Below are 18237 nucleotides of genomic sequence, written 5' to 3' on the forward strand. Positions count from 1 at the left end.
AAGGCCATGGGAAAAAAAAAAAATCTGGGCAGGCCTCACATCTTCGTGCCTCTCGTGCACACAGTGCTCTCACATGGTTTTGTTTCATCTCCTGCCAATTCTAAAAGGGTATGCAAGGCAGATGCTACTACCCCTTGCACTGATGAGTTAAAGGACGTGCCTAAGGCACAGCATGCTGGCTGATGACAGAGCCTGAACTGACAACTGTTCTGGATGACCTAAGTGAATTTCTCTTTTTATTCCAAATTCTTTAGTAAGAAAGAATCGCCCCTTGGGGGAAGTAAGAACTGAGCTCAAAGGGGAGCAACTGACTGGGGAATAGGAGCGGTGAGAGGGGAGGAGGGGTGGTTAGACCTCAGGGATGTGGGCTTTCCCCCACCACGAAGTCAGGGTTTTCTTTTTGTTTTAAGTCATTCAAATTGAGAGTAGCTCTGGTGTAGCCTGTTTGCTGGGTTCCCTTCAGACTTATCCTGGTAGTTATATTGACTCAGCTAGCAACATAGCAAATTACAGAAACACAATAAGAAAATAAGAAAAAGCAAAGCACGTGGCGTATGTGATCTCACTATTCTTGGCCTTTCTCCCGACCCGTAGCCGCTCCCTATTACGACTGCGCAGGTAATTCGCCTATAAAAGCCGGTCTCTGAGCGTCTTACCGCCACAATCTCTTCCTGTTTTCGTCGCAGCTGTTGTTGCTTGTTGCTGGAACCGCAGTGGCTGCGAAGATGGCGTCTACCAGCCGGTTAGTATGTGAGGCCGAGCCCGGCTAGCTGAGGGGCGGGCGGCGAGCGCCGGGGGATTCTAGGCGGCCGCCGGGGCAGCCGTGTGGAGCAGAGCGCCCCGGAGGAACGCGAGAGAAGCGGAGAGACTGGCTGGCCGGCCCGGACAAAGGCAGTTGCGGACGGCAGGACTGTCAGGGGGTGTCGCAGGCGGTACCGAGGTGTCGGCGTTACTGCCCCAGCGACCTAGGTCGTCTTTTCGTCCAGGCACCACCCTGTGTGGGCCCCGGTGGGCTCCTCTGTCCCCAGCTCCTGGCCTCCCGTCTTTTGCTAATATTTCTACCTTGTTTTTCAGTTAATTTTTTCTACGCTGATTTTTCCGTCTACGGCCCGAATATCGAATAGCCCGAGGGTCCATAATTTCTCCTTTCCAAAGGAGCGGGAAACCATTAGTTCAGGTCCCTATCAGTATGACAGCTAGAAAGTTGGGAACGTCAGCATTAGTAAGCCGGATGGAAACTGGTTGCCATCGCAGCGGCCCTCTGAAGTGGAAGCTTGAGCACATCGGAAGAGTTGATTAGTTCCCTGCTGAAGGATTTCTTTACAAATGTTGTGTGCCTACTCCTAAAGAAAATCTTTCCTGCAGAAAATGAAGTCATATATGCTGGGAAGTCGCTCTTTAATATATATTTTAAAATGTACTCATATATAAGGAAATGTGTGCAGTGCCTTCAGAGACAGGCTTTAATCTTGTGACCTGAAAAATGCTTGCAGACCCTAATTATATCTCTCATTACACTATGAGGTATAAGTATTTTTGCATAAGTGTAAACTGAGTCATGCAATGTTGATTTTTCGACAGTCGGCCTCTAGTTAACTCATAGTGTATTGAAAGTTTCAAATTTATTCTACAGCTTCTGGGAGGCAACTCTGGCACAATTTTTCTGAACGTATTATCATTTATAGAATTGATGAATTTCACCAAAGTCATTTTCACAAAATAGTAAGCCCTTTCTGGTAACTGCCAAGACTTACCATTTGATGGTGAAGAAAAAAAAAATTGGGGGTGGGCAGCTTTAGTTAATGTCCTGTTTGGAAATAACTCTTAAAGCCAATGACACTTGTGTTTACTGATTCTAACTCTGTGATTGAATACTCAAATCATTCTGTGTGGGTGTGGTTGTGTCAGGTAAGGCTTCCTTATAAGTAAATGGAAAACTTAAGCCTTGTCAAATCACCCAAATACAACTTAAATTCTCTCATGGCATTAGATATGGAAGGTAAATGTGGTTATATTTAGACACAGCTTTTGCATATAATAAACAAATTTTATTTATTAAAAGTTTCAGTAGTTAAATAGTACATATAGTAAATTTACTGGATAGATTTTTTTTTTTTTTACCCAACGAATACCCTTTCTTTGTTTTGCCTAATTTTTTTTAAAAAAGTTTGAAATAAATTTTTTCTAGATACATCCAGCTCTTAAATTTTTATGTCATTGCAGCTATATCTCTCTCAAGTGTTTGTACCAGTGAGAACAAAGAAAAGTAAATGCAGTATTTCTACTGTTAGCATTTTTTTTCCTGAGGAAGATGTATACTTACTAGCCGATGAAACTGCCTGGTGTTCTGACAGAACAGCACAAATGTTCTGAGTTCAGATCTAAGCTCCACCACTTATTAGTTCATGACTTCAGGCAAATCATTCTCTGAGCGTAATCTTTAAAACGGAAATAAGGCTGTCTTGCAGGATTGTTCTGGAGATTGATAATAATAAATGTATAGCACTAGACACATAGTAGGTACCTGATAAATGATAGCTATAAAATGGGGTTTGCGCTTATTTGGCACCTTAGGTAGTCTATATTGTTTTAATGTCATCGTTGGTTGTTTTCTCCATTCCTTCCCTATTGTTTCTCTTCATAACTACTTCCACCACCCCCATTCATGTTGTTCCTCTTTTATATATGTGGGTAATTTGATTAAAATTTTACTACTTTAGATGATTTTATTTTATTTTGATAGATAACATACAGTAATAGTACAAAAGCAAAAGTACAAAAGAGTATACAATGAAAAGTAGTATCCCTTCTTTCCCAGTTCCTAGCCATCTAATTCTCCCCAAATCAGCAGTTGTTGCCAGTTTCTTGGTGTTTTCCTAGTGATTATACTTTTTTTTTTCTTTCAGCATATTATGGGGGTACAGATGTTTAGGTTACATATGTTGCCCTTCCCCCCCTCCCCCCCAAGTCCGAGTTTCAAATATGTCCACCTAGTGATTATACTTTAACAAACATACACATGTGGCTCTAACCTCTCCCCCAAAAAAGTGGCCTAATATAAACCCTGTCCACTACTTTTTTTACCTTGTTTATGAAGTTACCACACTGATTTTAAATGCACAGCTCAATTACAAAGTGAGCGTGTGTATGTATATACACACACGTATATATCTACCATTCAGGTCAAAAAATCAAATACCACTAGCACTAGGTAAGATACTAGCAAAGCCACCTTTGCATCTTCAGTCATTACCCCTTCCCAAAGAAAATCATATCCTGACTTCTTACACCATAGATTTGTTTTGCCTGATTTAAAGTTGACATAAGTGGCATATGTATTCCACTGTCTAGTTTCTGTTGGTCATCAGTTTGAGATTCATCCATGTTACTGTATATAATTAGTTCATAATTTTTAAGTGTTGTATAGAATTCCTAGCATACTCTTCACTTAGTAAATCTTGAGATGTTTCCATATCTTTTACACACACACACCCCTCTCTCTCCCCTCCACCCGAGTTTTCTATCTACTTTTCAATAATGCAAAAATATTGATCAGTCATTTGGATGCTGTGTTACATATGGCTTCCTGTTTTACTAATTTGTAGTTACTGTTTCTTTGCTAACATTTTCCTTTATTTCAACATAGTTTTTTATAATTTATACCAACTGCTTAATTTTGTCATAATTTATTAAAATATTTTCCTAACAGGAATTTATGGAATAAGCACGAATAAAGCAATTCTCTTTTCCCATTTTCCTAATGAGAAGATCCAAGATACGTTCTGACTAAATTGACTACATACATTTGAGAGATATGGATTATTTCATCAGTTTTCCAGTAGATCTACCTTCTAAATTGAGAATAACCATTTCAAATCGTATTTGCTAGCATGAGAAACTTTATCCAAAACCATAAATACCTCTTTACATACTATAAGTATAGTTGATGTTGTCTTTAAGATGTATGTGATGGCCATAACCTAACCTAATTTACTATATTACTTCAAGTGGATTTTTAAAAAGAGCCTTCTTGCAGTGATACCAAGCTTTTGTGATTGTAAGGTCAATACCCCCAGAAATAATTATTAAATCTACATTAAATATCTTTGTTGCTTTTAAAGCTGATTTTATCAGGCCATTTAAGATTAATGTGTCTTCCCCAAAATGCTTTATTATTCAAAATAAAATGATTGAGCAAATTATTAATATTATAAGTAGATTATAAAGTAGCTTTTGAATCCATTTCTTGAATGCTGAAAAACCCAATTCTGGACTAAGTGAAATCATCACGTCTTAAGTTTAGCAGAGCCACATCTACCATCCTTCATTTATATGCCTGTTGGGTTCAGTGTACTATTTTAAAAGTGAAACTTAGGTAACTAACAAGTAGAAAAATACAGGCTTGAACTTTATTCTCTGACCAGAGAAAAAAGTGGCAGAGGGCACAGGCTGGATGGTTATATGTATGTCAGCGTATTACAGTAGCTGGTCATTACTACACTGATCAAGATTTTTTAAAATCTTAGTAGCCTACATATTATGAGAAGAAACACTTATTTTCTATTTATGTTTTGAAAGCCTTGCTTATCTGCAAACCAATAACTAATAAAAATAATTCCAGTGGAATCTACCTACTAATGACTAGCTAGAATTTAAAATAACCTAACGAGGATGTTTACTTTGAAAATTTAACTTTCCTGTGTTTTAAATGTACACATGAAAAAAATGTTCAAAATCTTACTTTTTTTTTTTTTTTTTTTTTTCATTTAGTTTGGATGCTCTTCCAAGAGTTACGTGTCCAAACCATCCAGATGCGATTTTAGTGGAGGACTACAGAGCTGGTGATATGATCTGTCCTGAATGTGGCTTGGTTGTAGGTAAGTAGTGGTTATGGTTTTAATTTAAATCACTATTACAGGCACTTTGCTTTTGTATGTTTTCTAAAGTCATTTAGTGAACACATTTTGACTTTTTCCCCCCTACAAGTAATTTATATTGTTAAAAAAAAATAGGAAGCAAAAACAAGAGTAAAATCATCCAGAGATACCATATTTTATTGTATATTCAAATGTGTATTTTCATAATGTGGAATAGGAGCTGATCCAAAAGAAATGAAAAGGCCCACAGTAACTTCCTAAGTCCTTAGTCTTAAATGTCTGATGGGGGCTTGGAAGAGGGGGGTGACACTCATGCATATTAAAGAATGAACAAATGTAATCCAACTTTTGTGGCTTTTGTATACTTTGGAAAGTATATAAATATGATTTATTTCAGAATAATAAAAGTATATCTGTACTGAGTCTCACCCAAGGCCTTTTTGTCAACAAAAAAGATGTGTTATAACTTTCATATGGAATCATCTTTTGATGATCTAGTATAAAATTTTTATTGACAGAAATACCACTTTTTAAAATTTTACTTTTATTCCTACTTGCTTACTAATCTAGATATGCAACAGCATTTAGAGTAGAGATGGTCTGTTCAAAAATTATTCTTATTATGGACTTGCAGCCAGCACCTGAGAATAGTGGTAGTACATAGCAGTTTGAATTACTTCAGAATGAAAATGCGGGAAGAATTGTGGGAAGTGTAACAGAAACATCGGTAGTGGTATACCATGGAATTGTCTTACTCAGCAGACATCTGTAATACTCATCCAAGAAGGCTGCTTGCTTCAGACCTACGGTGGGAGTTTTAAAACATAGAGTTGCTAATAGGAATTGAGAACCATTTGCAATTGTATCCTACTTGGTGAATAATATTATCAGCTAATAATTTACTATATAATTGGCACTGTTCTAAATGATATATGTATTTACTCAGTTTATCCTCACGACAAACCTGTGACATGAGTACTGACATTATTTGCATTTTATAGATGAGCAAACTAAGGTTCACGTAGTCTGACAATCTGGCTCCATTGTCTGCATGGGAGCCAGATTTCTATTCTGTATTGCCTTTTTTTTTAACTTTTAGTTTTTTAATTTTTTTGAGACAGTGTCTGGCTCTCACACAGGCTGGAGTGCAGTGGTGCAGTCATAGCTCATTGCAGCCTCAAACTCCTGGGCTCAAGCAATCCTCTTGCCTTAGCCTCCCGAATAGCTGGGACTACAGGTGTGTGCCACCATACCTGGCTAATTTTTTTGCTTTTTTGTAAAGATGAGGTTTTGCTATATTGCCCAGGCTGGTCTCAAACTCCTGGACTCAAATGATCCTCCTGCCTTGGCCTCTCAAAGTTCTGGGGTTACAGGTGTAAGCCACTGTGCCTTGACCCTGTATTGCCTTTCATAATAAAATGATTTCAATATGGGATTGGCAAACTGTGATCCCACCATCTGTTTTTGTATAGCCTACATGCTAATTATGACTTTGGTACTTTTAAATGGTTGAAAAAAAATCAAAAGAATAACATATTTCAGGACACAGGAAAATAATATCAAATTCAAATTTCAGTATCCATAAATAAAGTTTTATTGAAACATAGCCACACTCACTTGTTTACACAGTGTCTATGGCTCCTTTCACATTACAATAGCAGAGTTTAGTAGTTGCAACAGAAACCACATGTCGTGCTCTCATCACTTTGTTCTACTGCTTAGCACACTACAGACTGTAGTGATGCAGTTACAACCTACAGCATTTTGAGTTCCACACATGTCACCATACTGCAACATTTTATTTTTATTACCATTGTATACCCGTCATGCCAAAAGAAAAGTGAACTTTGAATGACATACTTTTAAGGCACAGTGGAGTGTGGATTATTTTATTGTTGAATTGGATGGCAAAGCATTGTGTTTATTATGCAATAATAGTATGACTGTGTTAAAAGAATACAATAAACATAGACATTACCATATTGAGCATTCATCACAATATTCCTAACTCAGGAAAACAATGATCAGAAAAAAAATTTGTGAAGTGAAATATCTTAACAGAATTTCTTCACAAAAGTAAAAATAAAAATAAGCCTGCAACTACAGTAAGTTTCTGAATGGCTTATTTGTAGGTCAGGCAAGGAAAGCCATTTACCAATGATGAGTTGATTAAATTGTATTTGATTACAGCAGTGATGGAATGTGTCCAGAGAAAATAAACTTATTTAAGACTGTTAGCTTCTCAGCAAGAACAGTTGCTTGAAGAGTTGAGGACTTTGACAGCAACAATAGTCAATTAAAAATCAAGGCAAATTATCTCAAGTATTTTTTCCTTGGCTCTTGATGACTAGACAGATGTTACTGATACTGCTCAGTTTATTCAAGAAGTCAGTGCTGAGGATGAAGTGACAGAACTAGCCTCTGAGAGTTGTCTATGTGGAATAACTATAGGAGAAAATATTTTCAAAGAAATTGCAAAAATACTAATCAGTACAACCTGAAGTGGAATCTGCTAAGATGCATTATAACTGATGGTGGTAAAAATGTGTAGAGCAGATTTAGTTGGACAGATTTACTAAGTGTGAAAATATAAGGTGCTTAAAGCCTATGGTTATTCATTATATTATTTATTGGCAAGTACTTTGTGGAAAAGATTTTAATCTACTGTGTGTTGATAAACCAGTAGGGTGAACAGTGAATTTCATTCTTGTGGACATAACTGTCCTCAGTTCTATGAAATTTTTTGTTAAAGCAATAGAAGCTGAATATCCTGACTTGCCCTACCACACAGTAATTTGGTAGCTTAGCAGTAGCAAAGTTTTGTTGTGGTTTTTTTGAACTTGCCAGGGTTGAGGTTTTTCTGAATTGGTACTGCCTTCAACTACTACTGTTGAACACTGGATGGTTTTGAAAATTAGCTTTTGCTACAAAATTGCTAATGTTTCTTAATGAATTCAACTTAGAATTGCAAGGCAAAGGGGTTCTCATATGTGAAACAAACTGCAGTAAAATCAGTTCGACAACAATTAAATGTTATTTGAATCACATCTAATGTCAAATTGCTTTTATATACCATATACTTCTAGTGCTGTCAGAAATTAAAACAAGATCTTCATTATTACACAGATTTGCAGCAGATATATTTTCCAAGGTCAGGCTATATTTTCAGCAGTGTTTTTCAGGCCTGGATGCAAATGTAAAAGAAATTTTCATATTTCAAAATTCATTTTAACTATGCACATAAGGAGCTTCCATCTAACCTTCAATTGTAAATGACTAATCTGCCATGTAACAACGTGTTAAAAGGCAAATACCAGGAGAAGAACGTAATAAAATTCCATAAATGTCTTCTAAGCAATAAATATGCTCAATTAAAATATGCTTGTGGATTAATATCAGTATTTGCAGTACTTATCTGTATAAAAAGACACATTAAAATGAAATATGTAAAATCTTGTAACACATCATTATTGACACGTGAACATTTATAATTGATTTTGATGATAGGGAACATTAATTTTGAACTCTAATTAACTGAAATGTTATCCCCAAGAAAGAGAATTCCATTCTTCTCATTAGTAGATATGTATTACAATAAATTATACTCAATTACTATTATATTTTAAATTTTATCAATAAAAATTAGTGGATTTTTTCTTTTTATGAGTACTTACTCAATATTCTCAATTTTGCCTCTTTACCCACAAAGCCTAAAATATTTACTATATGCCCCTTTACAGAAAATGTTTGCTAACCTCTTGAGTTAAATGAGAGCTTTCTAATTCTTCCATAGTATTAAGATCAAACTAATAATCTGTGAGACAGAAGTATAAGATTGAAGATAATTTCAGCTTCTTGGCCCTCTTAACCTCTGTGGCCATTTAAAAAGAAATAATGCAAAAATAGCCCATTATATCTCCAGCTCTTCTATCAGCCTCACTTCCGCTTTAACCAGCAAGACAATTGGATAAGATTAATCAACTGGAGAAGGAAAATATAATTCACAAGCCTTATATGCTTTCTTGTGCTTGGAATCCTTAACTTTTATGTGCATTTTTCTGCTATATCAAACCAAAGGAAGTTGATTTTCTTTTAGTTTTGCTTTATTGACTTACTAGTATTGAACACTAATAAGTGTTAAATCTTAAGTTCTGAAAAATTTAAAATAGAATCCTATAAAACTTCCTTTCTATAGTTTATAGCACTATTTCTAAGTTGAAAATAGCTTAATTCAACATGACAGGTCATGAGTCTAAATTAGTATATAGCCACACATGTGCTTGTGTATATATATCATTGTTATATATCAGTAGTAAATTTAGATTGTGTTATACAGTCATGCATCACTTAGTTATGGAGGTACATTGTGAGAAATAGTTTCATGACTGTATGAACATCACAGTGTACTTATAAAACCAAGCCTATGTGGTACAGCTTACTATACACCTAGGCTACATGGTATAGCCTATAGTTTCTAGGCTACAAACCTGTACAGCATGTTACTGTGCTGAATGCTATAGGCATTTGTAACACAGTGTTAAGTATTTGCATATCTAAACATAGAAAAGGTACGGTATTAATAATCTTTTGGGACCACTGTCATAAATGTGGTCTGTTGGCCAAAATGTCATTATATAGCACATAACTATATATGTAATTGAATTTGCATTGTCCCACTGGTTTAAAGGCATCTGCTCTTTGTTGCCAGCTCAATTTAACGTTTACCTTTTATGCTAAGAAAACAGGGAAGAAATCAAGCCGGGCAAATATTCTGCAACCCACTAAGGGTATAACATTTGTGGCTTTTTTCATATTTGAGATAATGATTTTCATAGGAATCTGAATCTAGACAATATCATGTGTTTCCTAGTAAATGATCTTGGTGTACATGGTTTGAATGTGCTTGCAATAAAATTTTACATTGACTGAAACTTTTTAGGTTATACTATATTTATTGAATAAGCATCTCAATAGCCTTTGGTTTAAATAATGATCAGACAGCTTTAGAAACTGAAACTTTTTCAGAGTGGTTTTGGAAAATCCTATATTTAATGTTTAATTTGTGCTTGAAAATTAGGACGCCCATTGTGAGTAATCTTCCTTAGTATCAAACTCAGTTATATCTAGTTGGGCTAGATACTATCCAACTTTCATATTCAAAGCCATGCATCACTCTACTCACCTGAGTCAGCAACTAAAAGACCCCGTTACTATCACATTTTTAAATGAAATAATTTATAATACAAAAAAATTACTTATATAGACTACCTTTTCTCCAATCTCTAATAACACCTTTCTCATTGTCCTTCAAACCTTCACTCAGTCTTCTTGAGGCCCATTACTGAGTCTCAAAACCAGAGCCACGTGTTTTCAGTATTTCTTAAAGCAACATCATACTTCAGGAATCAGTTTCTATTTCAGTTACATAACAAACTACCCTAAAGGTTGGTTGGCTTATAGCAACCATTTTATTGGTCATGATTTTATGGTTTGGTGATTTGGGAAGGACTCATCTGGGCAGTTGGCATTGGCCAGACCTGGAGGATCCACTTCTGTAATGGCATCTTCAGTAGCATTTCTGGTGTCTCCGTGTTCCGTGGCCTCCCCACATAGATCTGTCATCCTCCAGAGCTTCTCAGTAGTTGCCTAAGAGTTGTCATATTTTATACATGGTAGTTGGTTTCTAAGAGAAATATCCCAAGAGCAAGTGTAAAAGAAAGTAGAAGCTGGATGGGGGTAGTTAAGGGCTATGCCTAGAAATGGCACAAGATCACTTCTGTATTCTACTGGTCAAAACCATCATAGGACCCACCTAGATTGGAGCGGATGGAGAAATAGTCCCCACCTCAGTGTGAGAGTGATGAGGTCATATTGCAGTAGAACATGTAGATGGGAGATATTATTGCTGCCATCTTCAGAAAATACAGTTTGTCACACGTTTACTATCTTTTGTTTAATGTTTTTTCCTCAATATTTAAATAGCTGTGTAATATTTAATCTCTCCTACAACTGGTTTACAAATTTTTGGGCTATTGTTAATGCTATTTTTAATACTGTTCAATAAGTAATAGTTGTCCGATTGATATTTCTCTTTTATTTGAATTACAGAATTTTTATTTTAAACATACAAAGTGTTACGATTTGGTATTAGCTATCTCATTTTATTGGTGAGCCTTAAAATATTGGTAGTGACTCTAAAACGGACAATTTTTAAAGCAGTGCTCTCTTGTTCCTATCAGGAAGCTATTGGTTCTAACAGCACTGTTTTGTGGGTTTTTTGTTTTTTGGGGTGTTTTTTTGCCAAATCCTTTTAGTATAGTGTGTCATTTTAGAAGTTGAACACGAGGTGGCAGTATAATTATATTTGGATCATCAGTTCATAAATTTGACCTTGTACATTGCCCATACACAGATATATATAATTAGCAAAGTGTTGGGTTAGTAAACTGTTATAATAGCTATTAAAATGTGAAATTGGTCTATCATGACTTTTATAAATTAGCGTTTCATAATGAGGGGTTGTTAAAACTAGTAGTATCATTTCTAGTTAAAGCCACTTTTTTGTGTGCCGTTTAAAAATTCTTTCATTGTGCTTAAAAGCAATATAAGGATATACTGGGAAATAGTTTAGGTGTATTTGAAAGAGACAAATTGGTCAATTGGACCTCTCTCTCCTAAACTCATTCTGGATATTATTTATACTGGTGAATCTGAAGTATGAATGCGTAAGTGTGCAGTAAGAGTCAGTTGGGGAATGTGTTTAAAAAGATTCTAGGCTCCATTCCCAGAAACTCTAATGAGGGTCATACATTGGTAACCTATGGAGGAACACAAATCTGTACTATTAACTGTACAATTTGTCACATTCTTTGAGATTTTCTGTACTTCAGAATTTTTCATCTGTCTTCCTATTTTCCATGTCTCCAGACCTAGGCTGCAAACTCCTGTAGGGTATATATTTTATAATTATGTGTCTTCATCACTCCTAGTAGAACTGCAATCAATGGCTCTAGAACCTAGGCTTGGCTTTACTAGTTTTTTGGCTTTACTAATTAGTTGTGTATAGTCAAGTTACATAATTTCTTCAAGTTGAACACTTTTCATCTGTAAAATAAGTCTCCCTTTCTTCTCCCCAAAAAGGCAGATATCATACATGTCAGAATTGTTAAGAGTCATATGAAGTAATGTATGAAGTATATACTATAATTTTAGTAAGAGATTTCACTGATAAATATTTTGGAGATACAAATGCTTTTTTCTTAACTTTGTAGAAAAAGAGGATGATTCTAAGTCTGAGATATCATTCTTCATAGCATGTCAGTTACAACATGTGTTTGAGTGTGGGTCTGGCATAATTAATGGTCCAATGTTTTAAAGATTATTGGGTTACCATCTTTAAATTAGCATTAACAGTGTTTCCTAGAGGGAAGAATCCAGGTTTAGTTTAATATGGCCAAGTTATGTTTTTAAAGTAAGGCATTATTTGTATTCAGTTTGAAATTCTTGGATTGGCCTTCAGATACAGCCTTCTTGCCTGATGTAGAATTTTTAATTTAAAAATGGCAATGTTCTCTTAAGTATCAGAAAATTACAAATTTCGCTTGGTTAACAAATTGTTCTTTGAGGTAGCTTGTTTCCATTTTACGGAAGGGAAAACTGAGACTCAGAAGGCTTAGATAATTAGCTTGTGATTCCTCATCTAGTGAGTGACAGAGCCACTTAAATCCAGGTCTGTAGAACTTAAACACCTCTGGTCTTTCTACCAAATGTCTTTGTTAAGCACTGCGCTGATCACTGAAAGTGATAGAAAGATGAAGTGCTATAAGCAAGCACTGGAGCAACTCTTTGGATAGGGTGAGGAAGGGAGGAGGGTAAATTAATACAGCACAGTGTGGTAAAAGCTATATTGTAGAAGTCTTCTAAGTATGGTGAAAATACAAAGAAAGGAAATGGTAACTTTCTGGAGAAACTACTATTGAATTTACAGTGACGCACAGTCTTTAAGACTGAATAAGTTTATGAGGGGAGATTCATGTCAAGTAGAGGGAAAAAAACCTGTGCCATAGGATAGAGGACTGAAAAGTATTAGTATGTGAATGACTTGAGTTTATTGTGGCCAGGGTTAGGATGCATCTTCAACCAGCCTCAGCTGAGGTGCTGCTGCTGCTACAGACCTGCTTGTATCTGAGGAAAAGCAAGACGTAATAAGATATTCGGGGATGGAACTTACAATGTATTTTCCCTTAGAAACTGTTTTCCAAGTAATAGTTACGCTGTCAACTTGTACAGGGTTTTCTTTAGGGTCTAAACATCAGGGACAAAGTGGGCTTTTATCGGCTGGTCTGGGAAATAAACCATGATATGGTTTGTTTCTAGGAGATAATTCATTTTGAGTTCCTTCTCAATTTATATTATGGGAACAAACTGTGATTTAGAGACTAGCTTTATTATTATAGTATTTCTTTATAAAGTATCTCTTGATGAGAGTTCTCTTTAACATTGCAAGATAGGACCAAAAAAAAGAATGTATAGTGACCCTAGACTAAAAATTAGGATTCTTTGAAATGTCATGAGAAGGAATGGTAGAAAGGATTAAATAACAAGGAAAGCTAATAACATTTTATTTTCAACATTAGACTCACTTAACACTTATAACATTTATAAAGTGTTAGTTTAAATACTTTTCCAAAGCACCTTGGATTTCTTTTTTTTACTTTTAATTAAAAAAATACTGAATGCCTTGAGTTTATCCATCTTGAATAATAATACATTCTGATTCCTGAACTTTAGACTTATTAGCACATTTTGAAAAAATGTGTAGTTTTATACTAAATGAGTATTAGACAAATCTAGCCTGTGAAAACAAGTAATTTGGGGAAATTGTTCTAGACTTCTACTTCTGAATTTTCTATTACAGATTGTATGCCAAAATATTTAAGATCAGTTTCCAGGAAGATAGCAGAAAAAATTGAAATTTTGGGAAATTCCTCTTCATATTCCCTTTTTAAAAATGCCTTTATAAAATTATAAGAAACAGGAAACAAAAACATTCTATAAGAGTCTAAGTCAGGCTAGAAAACCAGACCCTCTCCAATACTGGTTTCCTGATTGCTTTTGGTATGTTGCAGTTTCCTCCTGCACTATTAAGATTGCTACCTTAATTGCTACTTAAGGTAGCAATTAATATTGTCCTGCAAAATATCTTTGGTTGAATTTACATAGCTTGCATGGTAAGGAGGTTAATTGTCTTTTTAATTTGTCTTTGTGTACTGTTTCCTTCGGAATACAAGGCAGAGTACATTGATTTTACTGGACATTCTTTCTCTCCTCTCCTCTCCCCCTACCCTGTTATTCTTGTAGCCAAGAGTGTTGGTTATTTGGCAGTATCCATTTCCCCATTCTTCCATGAGTAAAGGACCCTGAATTTTAACAGCATGTAACTGCCCATCTAGACCAGCGGTCCCCAACCTTTTCAGCACCAGGGACTGATTTCATGGAATACGATTTTTCCATGGACTGGGGGTAGGGGGTGGAGATATTACTGCCTCAGCTCCACCTCAGATCATCAGGCATTAGATTCTCATAAGGAGCCCATGATCTAGATCCCTCGCATGTGCAGTTTACAGTAGGGTTTGCTCTCCTATGAGAATCTAACGCTGCTGCTGATCTGACAGGAGGTCGAGCTTATGCTGTTGGAAGCGATGGGGAGTGTCTGTAAATACAGATGAAGCTTCAGCTTCCACACCTGCTGCTCACCTCCTGCTGTGCGGCCTGGTTCCTAACAGACTACAGACTGTACCAGCCCATGAGTTGGGGACCACAGATCTGCACTATATATCCCAGCTTCCCTTGTAGCTGGGTATGGTCATGTGATTAAGTTCCAACTAGTGGGTTGTCAGTAGAAGAGATGTGTGCAACTCTAGATCCTTCCCTAAGAAGAGATGTGTCTTCCCTTTCTCTCCTTCCCAGTAATGAAGGCAGCTTACCAGAAAGATAGAAAAAGCCTGGGTTACACTAGCCTAGGACTATTAAGTGTGGAGTGTTAACATAAGAAATTTCTATTTGTTTAAGTCATATTATTTTTCCTGATTACAGCAACCTTTCCTTTATATTTCATAATAAACTTCTGGAATCCTACTTGGAGTTTATCTTGTTTGGGTCATCTGTTATCTTCCAGAAACTCTGTAGTACCCAGAGAGACTGAGAATACTGGTAGCAGTGGATGGGAAGATTTTTCCAACATTATTACCACCACTGGGCTTGGACTGACAATTCTTTATTATAGGACGAATAAGCTTAAAAATCAACATGAAGCCTGTGAATACAAACTACAGTAAAGAGGAACTCTATCCTATATACGTAGCAAAAAATTCTGCCCCTGACATAGTTTAATTACTAGAAGAAAGTTAAATAATAGAAAACATTTGATGTGATCACTAAGCTAAAGCTTCCATAGTGTTACTATTAAATATTATTGTGGTCAGAAATAAGACAGCACAAGGAGACAAATGCAATACAACTGTTTTTAGGCAGCAGTTAGCAGACTTTAATATTCTAGAAAATGAATCAGTAAAGCAGAGAACAAACCTGAGACATACCTGTAGTATATAGAAAGATGAGATAGTCATTATAGTGCTACTTGAAGATTGAGGGTGAATAAGGTAAAATGTTAAAGGTACAAGAGAAGAAAACTTTACATTCCTAGCAAAAGACCTCAGGGTTGCAAATCAAGAGTTGCACACACTACTGGGGAATGTATCCTTTTAAAATTTGAATTTTTTTATTAATAAAGTCTTGCAATCAACCAGTGAAATTACTCTCAAAGGACCTAAAATGGTATTGACAGATTACTTCTCTGTGACAAATGCCAGAATACAATGAAATTAACTCTGATTCCTGTTTGTCATTTGGTACAAAAAGGAGGTCATAGAACAATCTTTTTTATGAATTTATACATAAATCCCCCCAAATACAGTACTGAATTCTGTTTGCTAATTGTCACATGGAACAGCACTAATGGCTATTCACTGACACTTTTTGTTCTTCTCCTTTTGGGTACATGGTTCAATTGTACTTCCCTACCCCCTTTGAAGTTAAGCATGACCCCATGACTGGCTTTGGCCAGTGGCATGTGAATGGAAATGTCAGGGTTACTTTTGGTTGGAAACCACTAAATCAGTGTATAATTCACCACATTCCCTTCCCTCTACCAAGGTGACTGGAGATATCTCAGGTGATAGAGATTCTATCACCTTGAAATAAGAATGGCATACAAAGCCCCCAACTGTCACTCGAGAGACATATAATAGGAATAAGAAATAAATCTTCATTTTAAACTGCTGAGCTTTTGAAATTATCTGTGACTCTAGTAAACTTAATTTATCCTAACGCATAAATAGTAAAGCATAATAACCCACAAACAACTATGGTTAGTTTTCATAATATAAGAAGACAGAATGTGAGAAACACAATGGTCTGGTAAGATGACAGACATTTAATAAACACTTATTCCTATGTAAGATACTTAGAGTAGAATGATGCTTTAATAGAAGACTATTTTAATTTACCTGTTATTTATATGTATAATGTTAAAATGTTTCTGTTTAAAATCAAGAGCATTGTTTTGAAAGTTGTGACCAGTGCTTTAGATATAAAATAGAAATGGAAGTTAAGCATTGGAAAGGGAATAAGTTTTTTTTTTTTTTATGATTGATGGGGTTCTATAACTAGAATATTGAAATCAAATTGTAAACATTGTCTGTTAAAAGTGGCTGAATATAAGCATAGAAAATATTACAGCAATTGCTAGTTAGAAAATGTGATTTTTAATGTAAGAAAATCTTAAATGTTATGCATACACAAAGAGTGCAATGCGCACCACCCGAAGGATGGACATATTTGAAACCCGGACTTGGTGGGGCGGGGGGGCAAGGGCAACAAACGTAACCTAAACATCTGTACCCCCATAATGTGCTGAAATGAAATTAAAAAAAAAAATCTTAAATGTAACATACATAATACTTTGAAATCTAAAAGAAGACCTCGAGGAGAGTATTCCCTGCCAAAAATGATTGATAAAAATTGTTCTATCCTAAAATAATATATAGGTTTGGTGTAGTTTAGTTCAAAATCAACAGCATATTGGTGGGAGTGAATTTTAATTTTTAATTTATTGAGGTATAATTGCATAATGCACAGGTCCCAAATGTCTAGTTTAAATTTTGACAGTGCTTATACTGGTATAACCAACAACCTCATCAAGGTATAGCAGCCCTTTCCCTCACCTCAGGAATTCTTTTATGCCATTTTCCAATTACCCCTAGCTCCACACAACAACCACTGTAGTGAATTCTAATCTCATAGATCATTTTGGCATTTTTTTTTCCAACTTCATATAAAGGAAATCATAACAGTGTGGACTTTTTTGTTACATTTTTGGCTCAAAAACATTTCAAAAATTTTTCAAAAACTTTGAAATGCATTTCTGTTATTGCATGTATCAGTAATTTATTTGCTGAGACATATTGTACTGTACACATTTTCTTGCTGATGGGTTCTCAATTTTTAGCTAATTATAAATAGTGCTGCTATGAACATTCTTATATGAAACTTTTGTAGGTAAATACCCTCCATCCCTCAGTGTCCATGGGGGATTGGTTCCAGGATATTCCTGGGATACTAAAATCCACAGGTGCTCAAGTCCCTGGTATAAGATGACACAGTATTTGCGTATAACCCGTGCACATCTTCCATATACTTTAAATTGTCTCTAGATTACTTAAAATGCTTGTACAATGTAAATACTATGTAAATAGTTATATTGTCTTGTTCAGGGAATAATGACAAGGAAAAGAAGTATAAATGTTCACTACAGATGTGATTTTTTTTTTCCCAAATATTTTTGATCTGGAGTTGGCTAAAAGCACGGATGCAGAACATACTGATACAGGATGCCAACTGCACTTAACGAGTGAACTGCCAAATCCTAAGTTAGGTGCCAAAGTGATTGCACCACTTTAAACAGGTGCAAGTGATTTTGACAATTATTTTCAGTTTCTTCCTGAAAAATCAAGAGATGAAACTCATTCTCTTCAGAATAAGGTAAAATATTTTAGTTAATACTTTAGACATCGCTTTAATACATGGATTGAGAGCTATATGTGTGTGTAATATGTAAATATATACATTGGGTGTGTTTACTTTTTTGGTTGGGGAACTTGATTAAAAGTGTTAGAGATCATACTCTATGATGGAGGGAGGAGTAGTGCTTTCTTATGTATATATTGTAGTGCTATTATTTTGGATATTAGAAATCTTCATATATAGACTTTCTATCTGGTGTTAATTATACAGAAATCAG

The 18237-nt window shown here is 35.5% G+C and overlaps 1 protein-coding gene across 1 annotated transcript in view; it reads left to right on the plus strand.

Annotated features, from left to right (window-relative positions):
• The first annotated feature begins 605 nt into the window (after positions 1-605).
• The window catches only part of GTF2B (general transcription factor IIB), a 28556-nt gene continuing 10924 nt past the window's right edge, over positions 606-18237 (plus strand). Inside the window, exons 1-2 of the mRNA XM_012661177.1 lie at positions 606-742; positions 4771-4877. Of these exons, the coding sequence (XP_012516631.1) occupies positions 726-742; positions 4771-4877 (124 nt within the window). The 5' untranslated portion in view covers positions 606-725. The remainder of the gene's footprint in view (positions 743-4770; positions 4878-18237) is intronic.

The sequence above is a fragment of the Propithecus coquereli genome, unplaced genomic scaffold, assembly GCF_000956105.1.
Source record: "Propithecus coquereli isolate 6110/MARCELLA unplaced genomic scaffold, Pcoq_1.0 Scaffold7, whole genome shotgun sequence".
NCBI classification, from domain to species: Eukaryota; Metazoa; Chordata; class Mammalia; order Primates; family Indriidae; genus Propithecus; species Propithecus coquereli.